This window comes from Phaenicophaeus curvirostris, chromosome 8 (assembly GCF_032191515.1).
Source record: "Phaenicophaeus curvirostris isolate KB17595 chromosome 8, BPBGC_Pcur_1.0, whole genome shotgun sequence".
In the NCBI taxonomy this organism is placed as follows: Eukaryota; Metazoa; Chordata; class Aves; order Cuculiformes; family Cuculidae; genus Phaenicophaeus; species Phaenicophaeus curvirostris.
Window position 1 is genome coordinate 850,131 of NC_091399.1, and position 17,979 is coordinate 868,109.

The 17,979-nt window shown below is 37.1% G+C and overlaps 1 protein-coding gene across 5 annotated transcripts in view; it reads left to right on the plus strand.

Annotated features, from left to right (window-relative positions):
- The window catches only part of LOC138723162 (leucine-rich repeat-containing protein 7-like), a 175,350-nt gene that overhangs the window by 70,108 nt on the left and 87,263 nt on the right, over nt 1-17,979 (plus strand). For all 5 annotated transcript variants that reach the window (XM_069862062.1, XM_069862063.1, XM_069862060.1 and 2 more), the window contains exons 2-6: nt 3,575-3,777; nt 8,778-8,895; nt 9,770-9,848; nt 10,562-10,651; nt 13,694-13,750. In XM_069862062.1, the coding sequence (XP_069718163.1) occupies nt 3,575-3,777; nt 8,778-8,895; nt 9,770-9,848; nt 10,562-10,651; nt 13,694-13,750 (547 nt within the window). The remainder of the gene's footprint in view (nt 1-3,574; nt 3,778-8,777; nt 8,896-9,769; nt 9,849-10,561; nt 10,652-13,693; nt 13,751-17,979) is intronic.

The window sequence follows — 17,979 nt, forward strand, 5'->3', positions numbered from 1 at the left end:
TATGCCTACAGGAGAGGAGAATAATGCAAAGCTAAGTGCTTTGTAATGCCTATGGAAGAATATTTTTCTGAGTAGTTTTTGAAGTACATGTCACTGTTCAATTGTTCATTATCTTCAAATGGCTTGAAAAGCTACAAATAATTTGATATTCCAAGGGCATTTATTTTTATTGTGTCAAGGTTTCAAATATGCAGTTGCAAATGCCGCTTCCTATGCTTGAATACAAAAAGGCTGTGCAGCTCGATAGCTAATTTCATTTTTCATGTGAAATACATGCTCTGTGCCCAGTGCTTTTACAGATTTTGTCTGGTTTGATCTTGTGCACTCAAGGGGAAGATCTCTGGAACTGAAGCCACAGTGCAGGTTGGCATCAGTGGTCGTGCTGGCGATTCGGGTGTGACAGGGAGGTCAGGAGGTGATAGCACTGCCCTCCCTGGGGCTGGCTTCTGCTGCTGGTGCATTTCCAGGGGTGCTCCTTCAGAGGGGTGACATGACAGGGCACCCCAGGCCGGTGTCCTGGGCAGGGGAACACAGCTGGTGGCTGCCTGCTGCTGCGTGCTTCACGTTCTTTCCCCATGGCCCCTTCTGCAGTCCTGCTGATGTTGACACCTTTCCCTCTTGCTGCCTTGTTTCCTTGCTGTGAAGGTTTGTTGAAGTCAGCTCTGTACTCGGCACTGGTGAGACCACACCCCTCAAATCCTGTGTTCAGTTCTGGGCCCCTCACCACAAGAAGGATGTTGAGGCTCTGGAGCAAGTCCAGAGAAGAGCAACGAAGCTGGTGAGGGGCCTGGAGAACAGGTCTTACGAGGAACGGCTGAGAGAGCTGGGGTTGTTTAGCCTGGAGGAGAGGAGGCTGAGGGGAGACCTCATTGCTCTCTACAACTCCCTGAAAGGAGGTTGTAGAGAGGAGGGTGCTGGCCTCTTCTCCCAAGTGACAGGGGACAGGACAAGAGGGAATGGCCTCAAGCTCTGCCAGGGGAGGTTCAGGCTTGACATCAGGAAAAAGTTTTCATGGAAAGGGTCATTGGGCACTGGAACAGGCTGCCCAGGGAGGTGGTTGATTCACCTTCCCTGGAGGTGTTTAAGGCACGGGTGGACAAGGTGCTGAGGGGCATGGTTTAGTGATTGATAGGAATGGTTGGACTCGATGATCCAGTGGGTCCTTTCCAACCTAGTGATTATGTGATTCTATGATTGAGCAGTTGCGGCAGCTTCTGGTGATCGTAAAATTAGGTAGAACATGGTGCAAGGTAGAGATGACTAAAGCCTCTTCCAACATCCAAACACAGACTTCACAAGACCAAATGAACTGATTACCTGTGATGTGTGACTATGGTGGTTGGAGCAGACACAGTGAAAAAGGTGTGGAAAGATCAGATAACACGTGAATCGCCCCGGGAACGCAGGTGTAGTGGGCCATTCTGCTACTGGACTTGCTTTGTAGTAGAGCTCTGGGACTTTTCCTGCCTTAAATAAAAAGTAACAAATGCGACATTTTTTGAAGTTGAGAAAATTATAGAAGTAATTTCTTCTCACATGTGTTTGAAATTGGCCAACAGATTTGGGGTTGCAAAGGCAGTAAGTCTTATTTCCAGAGGAAAATTAGGGGCAATGTTAAATAAACGTTTCTTTATCCTGCAAGTTTTGAGTGTCAGTCAAGAACCCAGGTCCAGCCACAGTGTTGGGTATGGAATCAGACTGGGGATCTAGTGCTCTTGACATAAGGAATTTAATTGAAGTTCATGGAGTAAACTTGAGTGGTGAATGTCATCTTTAAATTTGAGCTGTGTAGCTGTGTTCTGCAGTGGACTATACTGTTGAACTAAAATAAAACTTTCAGATATTCCGATTTATTATTTTGTAAATGAATTGCTTCTTTTTTCATACCTATAACTCATCTGTTTTTACATTTTCAGAAGTTTATGCACAGTATATTATGCAGATGTTTTCATTGCATCAGCTGACTGTAGTTAAGAGAAAAAGTTTATGTTATACCCATGAACTTGGCATCTGGTAAAGCTGAGTTACAAAACTACTGTACCCTTTTCTCTGTTTTAAGCTTTCCCTTCAAGCCAGAATCAGCCAACAGAAAGCCTGTCGCTGGCCCTGCTGAGTGAATAACCAGCTATGTGCAGGTTTCACTGTTGTTCTTTCAACATCTCGGTCTTCTTTGGAACATGAAAAAAGGGGATTGGTTCTGACAGTTTACGTGTGCTTATCTCATTGGTACTGCTAGAGGAGGATTAGGTGCTCATAAAATTTAAACAAGGAAATAGAACATTTGAGTATTTTATTTACCTACAAAATATCAATGTATTACGTGATTAAAAAGTCACGAAGAGCCATGAATGGAGCATTATCTGAACAGTTGAATTATTTTTTTATCTTCTGTTTCAGATAAATATTGTCTTAAGCAATACGGATTATCTCCACTGATATTATGCATGGATATGCAGTTGTTTTTTCGCTGGCATCCTGTGAAAAAGAATCCTCATGGGCTTTATTTTGCTTTACTCGGACTAATTTTGTGCTTTTTTTCATAAATGTATAATTCAAAACCTTGTAAGTGGTTTAGAAAATGGGGGTTGAAGATTTAGCACTTCTTGGCTTTGTGGTAATATGTTTCAGGACAGCCTGCTTTATCTATAATCGTGTTAAAATAACATCTGAAAATGTGGCAGATTTAGAGGCTGCTTGACTTGTATAAAATCTGCTTACTAAGTGTCCTCTCAGTTCAAGAGGAGTGAGTTAAAGTATTTTTATTCCACTGAAAAACAGTGATATGCAGTGGTGTGAACAGTTGCAATTGTGTGAACGGTTGAGTTGAAGTTGCTTGTACAAACTGTGTATGCAAGGAAGATCTGTGGCATCTAGAAGTTAAGGAACAGACTGTGGTGAGATTTCCCAGATGTTCATTTTACTGCAGAAAAATTGCTGGTATTTCTGCTGAGTCCCTTGTCTGAGTTTTCAACAGGCTGAGGTTACATAAGAGAAATAGGAATGTCAGGTACACAAACTATCTGAGCTTGGGTTACATTTGTTCTAGTATTGAAATGACTTTTCTTTATTCACCTGATTAAAAAGACAGTGGATATACTCCAGCAATAACTGTGGAAAGCTAAGGAACTTGATTTCAGAGAAATCAGGTATAATACAGCTGAGTGTTTGTCAGTAAGAGTCAGAACCAACTGACTATGACTGATACACTTCAGTGACCCACAGTCCATGCTGAGCAAGGGACTGAAATGCAAAGTACAGACACTGTCATTTTGTACTTTGTCTGATGGACATGTTCGTATGCGTAGTGTTTAATTTTCATCTTCAAGGAAAACAACAGTTGCAGATGGCCTTGGCATGTTTTCTTCTATCCCAGGTGATATGTTGAGATTGTTTTCTGTGATTACCCTGCCAAATCTCACTTTTTCATATTTTGCGGAAAGATAGAGTAAGAAATGTAGAATGCAGACTACAGATATCCCGTAGGAAAAATGGCATTAAAGGACTGCAGTCTTGACAACAATTCTAAAGAAATGTTGATGGTTTCAGAAAACTGTTTTTTCCCCTTTTCCTTCAGTATGCTGTTTGGAGATGACAACCAAAAGGAAAATTATCGGCCGCTTGGTGCCCTGCCGGTGTTTTCGTGGTGAAGAAGAAATCGTCTCAGTGTTAGATTACTCTCACTGTGGCCTACAGCAGGTGCCAAAGGAGGTTTTTAACTTTGAGCGGACATTAGAGGAGCTTTACCTAGATGCCAATCAAATTGAAGAGCTACCTAAGGTAATCAGTGTTCTGCCTATAATACGGATGTCAAAGTTGTGTTCTTAAACGTGTATTCAACCTGTGCTTCAACTCTAGAGTGGGGCTTGCTCTTCACCAGGACACCTCCTTGCTGTGGGAGGAGTCTTGCATGGCAAGTCATTAATGTGGCATATGATACCTTGACCAAGAGTACACTAATATATGGGGTGGGTGATGCCACATCTGGATCCTCTATAGCACTGCAAGCAAGCTCTTTGTCAGGACAAGCCATTTATCCTTGTGGGAGATGTGCCAGTGCTATCTGACTAATGTTTTTCTAACTGCAAATGAGGTCCTACAATAACATTACTTAAGCTATCCTTTCTGTGTAAAACTTTTTAAATAGAATCTTTAGATCAGTTCTTTTACTGAATGAAGGAATTAAAAGTTACTGTAACTTAACCATTCTGGAAACAAAAGTGAGCAAGGTACTGGAAAAAACAATTAATAGTAGGTGCTAGCTACATAATGAAGCATGAAGTCATGTAATCCATTCCTTAATTGAATTTTTCTCAACAAGAATGAAAGATGCTTACAAGTCTTTAATTAAACATTGTTACACTGTAATCCATTCTTCATCATCTCTCAAGGTATTTCTTTCTTATCAAGACTGTATGTAAATTCTATTTACAAATTTAGAAAACGTACTTTTTCCATTACATGGTGTTCCTTTATTCGGATATTATAGTTCATTGCTTAAGATTGCTCACTCCATCAAGAAATTCTTTACAGATGGTAGCTACGATCTTTCCAGTGTTGCAGAAAAATGATGTGGAGAACTGCCTTATCTCTCCCCTGCTATGAGAATGGATGACGGAGGATCAGATTTTCTGTCACCCTAAATATTGAATTGGATTGGGGTGGAGGCCATTTTGCTGCTAGTGAATACTCTCAGGACTAGTTATTTTTAATACTAATGATACTGAAGAATCATACTGAAGAGTACATACAGTGTCTAATTTAGCTATTTTTGGAATATTTGTTTTGGGTTCTCTGGAAAGTGTGTGTCACCACTGTATTCCATCTAAATTGCAATGTATAACAAATCTATCAGGGCACAGAACAGTAGCAGTATGCCATAATTCTATCTGGGAAAAATGAAAGCCAAAGTTCAGAGGTCCAAAATTATGAAATTGGGATGAAGGTGATAGTTGTGTCAGTCACAATTGAAATGTGGTGCTAATGAAACCTTTGCATTTTGTTGTGCTATTGTCTATTTTGTTATTTGTGAAACAAACCAGCAGATAAGCACAAATGTTGGAAAGATTTAAATAAATAGGACTCTACTTTTGCATCTCTTTCCCATTTTTCTTTGTTATAAATAGTATTTTGAAGCAAATACTTCGTATTGAATAAGTGCTTTTAATACATCTTAAGTCTGAATAACTGCATCATTTAACATAGTCTTGGCCTTGTATAAGGAAAGATTAATTTGCTTTCATTATGCCATTCATAATTTTTGTCTTAAGCCTTTATTAATCATTGCCTCAAATTAACTCTTTATCAAATTTTCTGCTTCAGGTAATTTTTGCTGCATGTGTCTGAACCTTTTTTTCACTATTGAATTAATGTTCTAGGAAAGAAAATGCCATTTTTTCCTTAAGATGGCACCGTATTACTTAACATTAACTTTTGTACTACACATTATGATCTGCTATAGCCAGAACTTTCCTCTCTCTGTAAATGTGGATTCAAATAACATCTTTCAGAGAATATTTGTTTGGTCACTTTTCTGTTATCAAACATCATGTGCATCTGAAGTTACAATATTCTTCTGACATATTCTTTCATCTAAACACTTTATCATGTTTAAAAATTTAATGAAGAAACCACAGGTAAAAACCCAGGTAAAAAACCTATCGAGTCCTTTTCTACCTAGGTGTAATACACTTGAAACCAATAAATTATTTTGTGTTAAATTGATGTATTAAAATTGTTCTGCTTTGTTTTGTTAAAAAAAGAATTACCATGCATTTTATAATGATGCTTTTTGTTTCTGCTGTCTTCATTAGAAATAGATTTCTAGTTCCTAATTTCTAATATTTTTCCTGTCTTTAAGGATTTACAGGATTGCTGTATGATTCTTATTCTCTGTTTTCCCCTAAATCTAGTCATCTACTTCATTTGCCTTTGACTCCTTATCACGGGCTGCTGCTATAAGTGTGTCCATATTTGTGTGAGTCAAGTGAATCAATGACTATTAAAAAAATATATTGATTTTAATGAAGGTGGAGTCACTGGCAATCAGTATCCAGAAAACATGAATGAGATGAAAATTCTCCTCAACATCTTTCCCTTTTAAATATAAAGTAAAATCTGGACTAATTTTTAATGGACAAAATTAGTTTACTTATTAATGACAGGAAAAAAATTGTCTCTAACAACTAATTCTAGAAATGGCCACCACTGTGGTTTTGTGTTCCCTCATTTTGGTAAAACAGATGCCAGTTATGCTAAACATGCCTCTGAAGTTGGAGGCTACGTCTTAATGCTTAATTGTCTCCCTGAGGACAAACAATACATGCAATGTATCACAATGTTAAGGTGATCACTAATGTATAGCTCACATACTTGGGTAGGTATTATAAATTCACTGTATTTTTCTTTTACAGTGCACTTGCTATATAAGTTATAGTTTCCATTAAAGGCATTGAATACTTTTTCTAGATCTACCAGTCAGAAATCATGTTTAGGTTCTGCAAAGCTAGAAGGTGTTATCCCTTCCTATTCCTCACATCACATTCACCTGATGCGTTAGCAAGTCTGTTTCCTAGTTATGCCAGTGGAAATTAAAGAGCAGTGATTTCCTATTGTTCTCTAATAGCCCTGGAAACCAACAACCTCTATTGCTGTGTAGTCAAGAACTTGAGATATGCAGAATAATAGCGCATTGTTATAGCTCAAATCACAGCACTCCTAGCACCTCTTGGTTTCTAGTGTGAAAGGAATAATGGTAGTATATGGACATACAGTATGATGATTATAGCAGGATCATGACGGTGAGACCATAAAGCACTAGAAATTGAGAAAGTCACCTGGGCAATTTTGGTCCTACATACCTGTATTCACACTCATGTATTATTTCTGATACAACAGTATATCGCAACTTATTCAGGAGGAATGCTTTTTTTATTATACTTCTCCATTCACCCATTCAAAAGCCTTGTATCTGTTCAAATATTGTCAAAACTTTAAGTTCCAAGCCTTCCTTGGCTTTTAAAAGAAGAGTTCTCCAAGGGAATGGCTGGGAACAGCCACTGGGAACTTCATTTTCCAGGTGTAATAGCATGGTGTACTTTGTATATGTACCCAAATTCTGCAGGTTCCCAGTGCTGAGTGTTGGTATGGTCTACAGCCGTTCTCACATGGTAACATGGCGAGAAATTTCAAGAGGAAACCCTAGAGCCTAATTATCACTATACTTTCCAGTCTTGTCCAAAATTATGTACTTCCTTAAAAAAGAGAAAAAGTAGGTGCTGTCAGCTGCATTACAAAGGAATTACTCATTTCCTGGAATAATATTTCCCATTATTAACATTTTCTGCAAGCAGAAATGTGTAACCTGGTTTGGCTTCCAGGGTGTACAATAATTGTTCTGGCTGCTCCTCTAAATGAGGTTGCCAGCCCCAGCATGGAAGTGGTTCATCCTTGTCCCTCCTGTGAGGCTTTTGGGCTGTAGCACTGCACTGCACTGCTCTGTTACTGTTGCAGTTGGCTGGGAAGTGGTGGGGAGGGGGGATGTGGTCCTGTCTTGAGGATTAATGGTTACGTTTCATGTGAGAGGGAATCTGAAAAGTGAAACTGTCCCTGCAAAGGCAGTATGAATGGTGTCTGCCAGTAAAAGGTCCTTCCATATTTTGTACCTATTGAAAGAGTTCATGGTGTGCTGCTTCTTATTCTGAGCATTTTTTATCCGTGTGATTCCCTCTCAGTTTTCCAAGAAAAGGTTGTCTTCAAGAAAAAGGAGGATATTTTTAAAGGATTATGTTAGAAAGTTACAAATGAAGTTTCAAAATAATCTGAAACTTGGCTCAAGTGAACTACCATGTTGGCATTGGCACGCCAACTTCATTTTCTCCTCTCCAGATACTTGGCTGAGTTTTTCATCTAGGAAGTCGAAGTATTTCACATTCTCAGATAGCCTGTAGATGAGTATGCTGTAGCCTTTATTCTGATATAGAAGCCTGAAAGAAAGACTAAACCTGTTGTAAACATAGCGCTTTTGAGATGCCTGCAAAGAGAAGTTGTTCTACATGGCACGTCTACCCTCACAATGCAGTGTACCTAAGTGTGACATCACTTTTCATGACTACTTTCTCCTGGTGTTGTTTTATTCATATTTACGTGTTTAAAGTGTTATGTGAGATAGTGCTATTTCTTGAGGAAAGCAGCCATGTTAAATAGATGTTTTCTACATGGTTTATTGATTATTTCAGGTTGAAAGGTTTGTTTTTGCAGTAGAAATTCTGACATCTGATAACATTTGAATTAAAAATCAGAATCAAGCCCTGACTTTTGGGGGGATTTAAGGAACATATTTTGAAACTGTCGAAGCTTTTTTTTTCTTGAAGGTAGCAAATTTCTTCTGTGTGCAGCCAAACTATTTTAAAATTGATCATGAAATTAAATTATAAAATCAAATACTTTTGATTCCCCACAAGCCACAAAAAATTTCAATGGACATGACGCATATGAAATATCACGTACCTAAAAAATGCTGAAGGCAATAAGTGTGCAGGTGTTGACAGATAGCTCTTTAGGAACGTTCCCGATACCAATCAACTGTTCTGATTGTTCTTGCCAACTGTGTATAAGCTGTGTTTATGATACTGAGCACCTGTTAAAATGTCTTTTCAAATAACAGCTTTTCAAAATATTTTTTGTTTATTGAACTCTCATGTAGCAAATGTAATTTTGTGGTATTTGTTGCTTCTGTGTATAAATAATGAAACACTGTAAAGTATCTTTTTATGTTACAGCAACTGTTCAACTGTCAAGCTTTACGCAAACTGAGTATACCAGACAATGACCTTTCCAGTCTGCCAACCACTATTGCTAGCTTAGTTAATCTCAAAGAACTTGATATCAGTAAAAATGGTAAGAGATGAAAAATATTATAAAGAATTGTAATTAATATGAACGATAAAGAAGTTTTAATTCTAATGATTAAGAAACTTTTGTTCTAGAAAGCTTTCTTTTTTTCTAGATTATGTGCTGTTTTCCTCTCTGGTGCTTTTGAGAAGTCTGCGTAGATGTCTACCTCATTCACTGATCTGTATAAAAAATGTAGAGGTTGCTTTAGCACAGTATCCTGTGGTGACTTGTGACCAATAAGCATTAGAAATAGGAGTGGAAGACCATTTTTCAGTGCACTTATGAACCATTCCACTTATCACAATGGCTTGGTACTTACTGGGCTTTTGTGTAATTTATTTAACATACAAGGCTGCAGGACAACTGCTGGGGTTCATATAGCCACTGACTAATTTGCTGAGGTGCATTTCTAAATTACGCATTTACAGATTTCTTTGCCTACAAACCTTTGCATGTCTGTCCTTAGGTGTCTTTGTTTTGAAAATGAAGTTTAGGCACTCTTGAAAATTTTGAAAAATTTCTTTCCAGCGTAAGCCTGGAGACTCTCAGGATTGTACATTTGTTCTCCTGAGAAGACAGGGGGGCAAAGAAGAAAGACATAAACAGTTTGGAAAGAAATGGAAGACAAAATATCAGTACAAATGATATCACTATTTAACTCTAGAAGATAAGATAAATCAAGCATTAACATAATAGTTATGGTACAAGGCATAGTATTTGTTCTGGTGTATATAGTGCTTAACTATAATCTTTTAGATGCTAATACTAAAATATATGTATTATATAGCTGTTAGAGTTTAAGTTTGATCTGAAGAACAGAACAAGTTAAACAGTTTTTTTATCTGTGTATAACATTTTTTTTTCAATATTTTTTTAGGAATTCAAGATTTTCCAGAAAATATTAAATGTTGTAAGTGTTTAACAATTATTGAAGCCAGTGTCAATCCAGTCTCTAAGTGAGTATCAGTGGCTTGTGTTTGTATACTGCAAGTGCACAATATTTACACAAAATGAACATGTAAAGGCTTTGTTTCAAGTTCATTTGCAGGATTACTCTAAATTTCTTTTTAGTTGCTTGAAATCCAGGGTTGATGTATCTATGAAAAGATCTGTAACAAATGTGATGTCTTTCCTCATAGTAAAGAAGGTGTTGTCGAAGTGGCCTTTTAAATAAGGGGGCTGTGCTTTATATATTTGGGAAGTAAGCCATGCTGCATCCTTGCATACAGTAATTTGTTGGGACTTAGGCAGCCCTTATTCCTTAAAAAAACTTGCAGTAATAGTAACAAAAATCATGTTGTAATTCCATGATTTATAAAATGGAGAGAAGGAAATGAAAGGATGAAATTTTACTATTTCATTTTTTAAAAAAAGAAGGTACAGAAAGAAAGATAGGAAACATCTTTGGCTTAAAACCCTCAGCTAGGAATGGAGAAAAGGATGATGTAACTTGAACAAGCCAGGCATTTGAACTTCATGTGGGTGTAGCAACATGGAAAAGATGAGAATGGGCAAAGATATTGTCTGTAACAAGCATGTTCTTCTTGAGAATTTGGGTAGGAAAAGAAGGTGAGAGAGAAAATCATCTTTCTCTTTCTAAATATACATTGTTATTATTGCCATAGCAACCTCAGTGTGAGCATTAAGCTTTTCAAGTTTTTTTTTTTAGGCTTCCAGATGGCTTCACACAGCTTCTAAATTTGACCCAGCTCTATCTAAATGATGCCTTTTTGGAGTTTCTTCCAGCTAACTTTGGAAGGTAAGAATTAGTCATCAAAGCCCATTGCACTTCCATATGAATCCAGTTTAGGCTTTAAGGGACCATTTTAAAGCTGTGTTCTATTCTTGTTATTAGTATTTTTTACTTTCCAGCCCTGTTTTGATGAATGATTGTTGTTAGAGAGAATGCTGTGTCAGCAAGGATTTTATGATGAAGTGATGCAGTTTGGTGGTTTAGGGAAAAAGTGAGAAGAAATAGAAATTGAAGAGACCTGTCCTTGATCAAATGTGTTATTAAATGGTTGCAAGGACAGAAAATAACAATGTGGTTTATGCCTATTGAAAAATGAACAGAAAGAAGAGCGCTATAAGTCAGAAAGGAAGAAAGAAATGACTGAACATGATGGAGTAACCAAAGGAAAACTGTGACAGCAAGAACAAGAGAGAAGATTCAAAGGACAGCAGAGCAGAAAGGATGTAGAATGAGAGTAAAAATAAATGCAGCAGAAACTGAGCCAAAAAATGTTAGATAAGAACAAAGCGGCAGGGGGGATCAAAGTTAACACAATTTGCCATGGCCATTTTCAAGGGTAGTACAAGCCAGTGTATCCTTACACTGCCCAGGTCTGGCAGAAAACCCAAGTTTTGAATTTGACCTCTGCTACATCAGTGTGGGAATGGTCGGCCTTTCTGCCCTTAGATCGGCCATCTGGGCAAACAGCTCTGAAGACAAAGGATTAACAGAGAAAATAGGTTGTGTTGTTTCAGAATTCACCTAGTTTTTTGGGTTTTTTTCCTGGTCCATCCACCTACCTGTATGTGTGTTTTATTGTTCAGCTGGGAATGTCAACTCAGCACTCTAAAATTAATACTGAGATAACATAATTAGCGTTGGAAATGACATTGGTGCACTCAGGCAGTGAGAAATGGAAAGAGCTGCTTTATCAGCATGCATGTGATATACCTGCCACTGACACAGAGCTGAGCCTGGGCTTTACACTGGAATACCTTTTAGAAAAAGCTTGGTTGAAGAAAGAGGAAGAAAAATTGTCATTGTTTGCATTTGGTGAGTGTTTGGAATATGAGAGTAAGAAAGCTTGCTTCTACAGTTTAGAATCAGACATTATATCCCAACGTCAAGGAAAGTAAATATATAAAATACCATGCAATTTAACAGATGTGTAGTGCTTATATTCATTATGCTCTTCTAAAGCCTTGCTGGTACTTTGTCTAATAATCTTTGTTGCTTAAAGACATGTCTAGTATTCTACGTCTTCTAGCAGAAAGCAATAACCTTTTTTTTTTCTTTTACGAATTCATGTTTTGTCTAAATGAAATTATGCTAGATCAAATTTTTTTATTCTGCTCCTATATTATCTGTTTGGTGTCTTGCATATACAAATCTTTGTCATGTTTCCAAAGCTTCCCACATTAGCAGACAGGCATCACTCTTTTTTTTAACTAGCCACAAGTAGCTCTTTAACTGTATCTGTGTTATTGTTGTTGTTCCTCTCCAAATTTTAGTGCCTTGTTTATAACTTCTGGTACATTACTATTAAGTTAGTCTGTTAAAGTCTTGTTTAGCCATGTGAATCAAGTCAGAAACAGAGCCTACGTGAGCATCAGCTGAACATCTCTCCACATTTCTCATTAATGTTGTTCTTTTTAGTCCTGGTTAAGCACAACTGTAGGACTTGAAAGGTTTTCAGTTTTATTTGGTAGGAAAAAGATAAAATCACAGTTTTCTTGAAGAACATAGTATTGGAAAGCTTGAGGTTCCATGAAACAGAGAACTGGTGGTGTGCTGGACAGAGAGCTATTTAAAGCTTTGTTGTGTTGGTTTTAAACTTTTCTCACAGACACACGTCTATACTTGTGGCACGAAAGGTCCTGGACTGTAGAGACAGAGTAATGTGAAAGGAACATTATGAAATTGTTGAAACTCACCATAAAGCTCCTCAATAAACGTTCTTCACTTAAAACTCTGCTGTTAACCTAAAAGCATTAATAGTATTATTCTGGGCCAACATCTCTGTTTAGAGATGGTATGATTACAGATCAGTTCTGCAGTACCTCTCGGTTTCACATATACCTTTCAGCACTCCTAGGCATGGTCAGGTCTTGCATTGAATGCACCTCCAAAAAATAGTTGATACTTTTCTGTGAGTGGAGTTGTACAATTTGAGATGAAGAGGAAAGGACCTTGTTCATCCTTTTGGTTATAGATTGTCTTCCTTTTCCTCCCAACATTGATTATAATTGGAGATTAAAGAACCAGTAAAAGGGTGAAGTGAATCAAAATCCTTTCAGGTTTATCACATTATCTTTCTAGACAATATGGGTAATTAGACAACACTGGCCCAAATTCTGCAGCTCCTATACATTAGGTTCTTCATCTCTTATCTGATATGTCATCATTTTTCCCCGTTACTCTGCTTCATGAGATTTATTGCTGTGGCTTGAATAATGTTGTCAGCTAGAGTTTGCACAATGATGTGGAATTGTGAAAGACTGTTGCATATAGGTTCTAATTCTTGCAGAAGCTTTAGCACACCTCCTACTTCTGTCTAAAATGCAGTAATTACAGTGGAGATCTGCTCTGTGGTATCGGCTTGCCTGTGTGGGTTGTAGAATTCGGTGTTCAAAAAATTCAGAAGTAGGTTGTGAACTAAATAGCAGTTGGTTTTTATCCTTTAACAGATCTGGCATTGTTTGTGATTAAATATTTTATTATTATTTATGTTAGTATTTAAAATTAGTCTGTTTTTAAAAAAATAAGTATTGCCTTATTTGAAATATTTAATAAAGATAGTTTTGAATTACTGTGAAAAACTGATATATGTCAAAATTTTTCAGAAGAGTGCACTTAGTGACAGCTGTGTCCTTATCTGAAGCTGTCTGTCCTTACTTAAAGCTGTCTGGTTCTGAATATGTTTTGTATCATATTCAGCCTCATGGTAACTGGACATCTTACTGTTGTGCATTAAGCAGATTCTGGATTTTTTTCAATAAGTAGTCAGATCATTCTTCTGGGTTCCTAAACTAATTCATTGCAACTAATTATTTTCTGTCATATTTTTAGACTTGTCAAATTGCGAATTTTGGAGCTAAGAGAAAATCACTTGAAAACTCTACCAAAGTAAGTGATTGAATATTTGCATAAGTCTGTTTTACCTGAAGTTTCCAGACATGCCAGATATTTTTATTGTTAGCAATGCAATGGTGTCACTTCTGTTAAGACTTACTTTTTCCATGGGTCAGAAATTCTACTGAAGTTTCTTAGCAAAACACAAGCATATAATGGAAGATGGAGGCTGGTGCATTAGCTGGCTGTAACTCACCATCCAAAATCTGTAACATGACCTTTTAAAAGTTGAGATGTAAAGAAAAATGGAAAACAACATGGGAGGTAGCCCTTATCAGTGATTATGTGACCGTATTTTCCCATCAAGAAGTAATCTGATGTGTTGAAAATATACTCAGTGTAACCTCAGTAGAAGATTCTCCTCAAATGTAGACATTAAATGTATTTGGTTGTTTACAATACTAGTTTTAAGCCTGTGTCACTAGAATATTGAAGAAATGTCAATTTGGAAGTGCTTGTTGATACTGTTAACCAAAAAAGAAAGTTGATATAATTTGTTACTATAATTTGACCAACTTTTAAAAGATATCTTGAAAAGGAGACTGTAAAAAAAAAAATGAAAACCAAACCTGAACACTTCCCATGCTAAATAAAGAAGGTTGCACTGCATAAAGCAGGGAATATGGGTTTTTATTCAGACCAGGAATGTGTCATTGTTTTCTGTAACAGGGTTTCTAACCAATGGAAGAATATCCATGGATTTGGGTATTGTTAGAAATGGGAAGTTGTATGTCTCTGTTGTGAGACTTACAGTGGTGGCAATTGACTGTGTTGATGAAAGGTTGTTAATACTGAATTACATGTTATTTAGCTCATTTTAAAAGGGCACTTTTTAGCAACATACGTTTATCAAAACCTCCTACGCACGCATTTTGCCTATCATAGGATATGGCAACATTTTCACTACTTCCTGTGGGCTTTTATCCACAGCACTTTCCTTTTTTTAAGGAAAGCTATGTTTTGTGTTAAAGGCAATATTCTTTATATCAGTGGAAAACACTTTTTTGTATAAACCTTCCATCTCCTCTGTTGTGAGTTACATTTACTATTTAAAAAAAAAACCAAACAAACAAAAAGCTTCAAACGGATACCAAAGTGTTTATTTGCTTTTAAAAATGAGACCTGTTCAGGAGAGCAGATTTGCAGCCTTTGAGCTCTTTATCACTTAAAAGGCTGTATGCATGCTGCATTATATACACCTTATCTCAACTACCTCTTAAACATCGGTCTCTTTTAGAAGGGAATTGCATTGTCTTTGCATAGGGTGCTTGCTGGAATAAATGGATGAGTGTGTGTTTTGACTGAAGAATCGGAATTCCACAACAGAATAATTGTAATCAAACAGAATCTTTTTAAATTTCTGGTTTAGTTCTAATCCCACTAAAGATGTTAGCAGATTTGTTACTGAATTCAGTGGGAGGAAGATGGGATTGTTTGTCACTGTTATTGATAAAAATGAATTATTTTTTTTCTGTGTTATCTGGTGTTTAACAAGTAAATTTTGCCATTTACCAAGTGTTTGGAAGATTCATACCTGAGCATGATAGCCTCTAGTTTCAGTAGCACTAATTTTGTTAAGGTGGCTGAGTGTGACTTTTCCTACTGTATGATTCTGAAAATAAGCAAGCTCTTTGATTCTCGTAACCAAGGGTAACATTATTTCTGGACGTATTTGTTCTCTGCTTTTTGCTGTGGCAGAAAGCTTTGCAATATACTGCTGAAGAAAAGGCTTCGCTTATACAAATGCTGTCCTGAGAACTGATGGGCAGGTGTATTATGAAGTAAAGTAAGAGGAAGAAATTTGACAAGAGCATTTTTGCATCAACTAGGACAAAATTGGGGGATTTATGCGTTTCTGGGCTTCTTTTATTCTCTAGAGCAGTTTTCTCTGCAAGCGAAAAAAAGATGCAGTATGATGGATGGACAGGAGTTAAACTGTATTACAGGGTGTAATTTAGAGGATAGATGTCCTGCTTCCTAGTGAGGGTGAATTTGGCCTCTTTTCTAAAAAGACAGGAACTGCTAGTCCAGAGCAGCATCCCTTTGTGTGCTGGAGGGGACCTGGGAGGGTTATGGCTGAGTGCAGGAAGTTGGAGGAGGATAGTGGTGAGGCCATGGGTGAACTCAGATGCAGGAATGTGGCAGGGAGTCTTAAGCAGTATTGGTGTGTCATTTTGGCTTTACAGAGAAACAGGAAAAGGTTTAATAGCAGACTGTTTTATTTCCTCAGCCACTAAAGGAATGAAAACTGTGGCAAGAAAGTTGTGTTTACAATAGAAACATCTGCAGATAGGAAAACAAGTGCAGTAATATAAATTGGAATTTATTTTACAATCTAGTTGCAGAAAAGGTGATCCAGGTCTTTCAGATATATACTTAAAGGCTTTCCTTCTTATCTTACAATTTATTAGATATATCATGAATAAGATAACCTGATTATGTTGCTTGTTTCTCCTATAGTTCTAATGTAAGTGAAGACATGAAAGCAAATAAATTATTTTTTTATTGTAATTTGGCTTTTAAATAGATGTGAAATGTACTGTAATACTGTTTTAAGTAACTTCTGCTCAGTACTATTACCGTGTTAAGTGCAACTTAAAAGATGTTATCAAAAAGCAGATAATATTCCTCCATCTGTTTTGTATATGTATAAAGAATTTCTGAAGGAAACATTTATCATTTTGGCATAAACAGGAATTAAATGTGCTTTGTGTTTACCGTGGCTCTAATTTTGCTATATTTCATACCAGCGCAACACTCAAGATTGTTGTCAAATGTATCCATAGTAACTGAACGCAAAATGTTCTACAATTATTTACAAAAATACCCGATGAAGTAAATACCACCTATAGTTGGCTGAGAGGTAGCTCTCATAACCAGAGCATAGACCACCAAAATCTCCTTTAATACATCTTGCATTAAAAAAATGAGAACTTCCCTTTGCTGAATTCATTGACATAATTTTACAGCATCTAAAACATGTCCAAAACATATCACTGTATTGCCAGATGCTTTCCTGATAGAAAATTAGTGAAGCATTGTTCAGGAAATATCCTGAAGATCCTTCTGATTTCTCCAGACAAGTATATATTTAAAATAACACTGTCTCACAGTGTCACACCCAGCTGGAGACGTACAGTGCTCCTCAAATGAAAACGTTATGGGATTTTCTGTCAGCAGTGCTTTCTCTTCAGAAAATACTACTAGGCGTGCAAATTTTCTTAACATACTGAAAACATTTCTGTGTTTAGTCTATAGATCTTCACAATGCTGTTTTATAACATCAGTAATTTGTTTTCTCTCATGCAGTTTAATTAAAGATTATTGTTGATATTGCTTTCCAAGATCTTTCGAGAGTTTAGAAATGTGTGGAAATCTCTGACCAATATTACAGATAACTTTTAATATTTTATTACAGCTTTAATTTCTGCAGCAGAAATAGATTTTATTTCTCTTGAATTTCCATTAAATGTTTCAGAGCATTTGTGAGATTCTGACCAAGTTTCTTATGTTCGAACAATGTTATCCGCCTACGTCACAGGGTTGTCTTTTGGCTTGAACGACCAACCAAGATAATTCTTATTATTCTGTTTGGATAGAAATGTATTTGGTGTTTACTCTCTGTACAACATGTAATATCGCTGTATAGTACCTTGAAATTATGTCTTACAGATGATGGCTCTGAGGCATCCTGTTCTGTAATGCTACCCTACTGAATATGTATTTGAAGGTACCAGCCACACTTCCCCATTGCCAGTGATGTTTTCACTCATTTTGCACCCAAACTGAAGCAATTAAAAGCAATGGACAGATTCCCATTAGCTTCAATGGGATTTTAATGGGGCAGTTTGTGCTTCAGTGTTTAATTATTCTGTGTTTTAGTCATTTCTCAGAGTGGAGAGATGTAATTTCCAGTTTTCTATCCTGCTGAGTAAGGCTGTATTTCAGCCTGGATGGAGAGACATGGGAAAAGAGAAGGCTGTCAAGGGAGGAACCAGTTGGAGAATTGCGGTAGGAGGCTGACAAGCCCCACAGCTGCCACCAAGGGATCACCTTGCCCTCAGCCTTGTTTGTGGCAGTGACCAACACTTACCTGGCATGATCTGGGTAACTTGGTTTCTGTAAAACTCTTTTCATCAGTGTCCTTTTCTGTTCTCGTTTATAAAGTAACCAGCATGTGCCCCAGGCCAGAGCCAGACTGTGGCAGCACCTCCTCCTCCAGC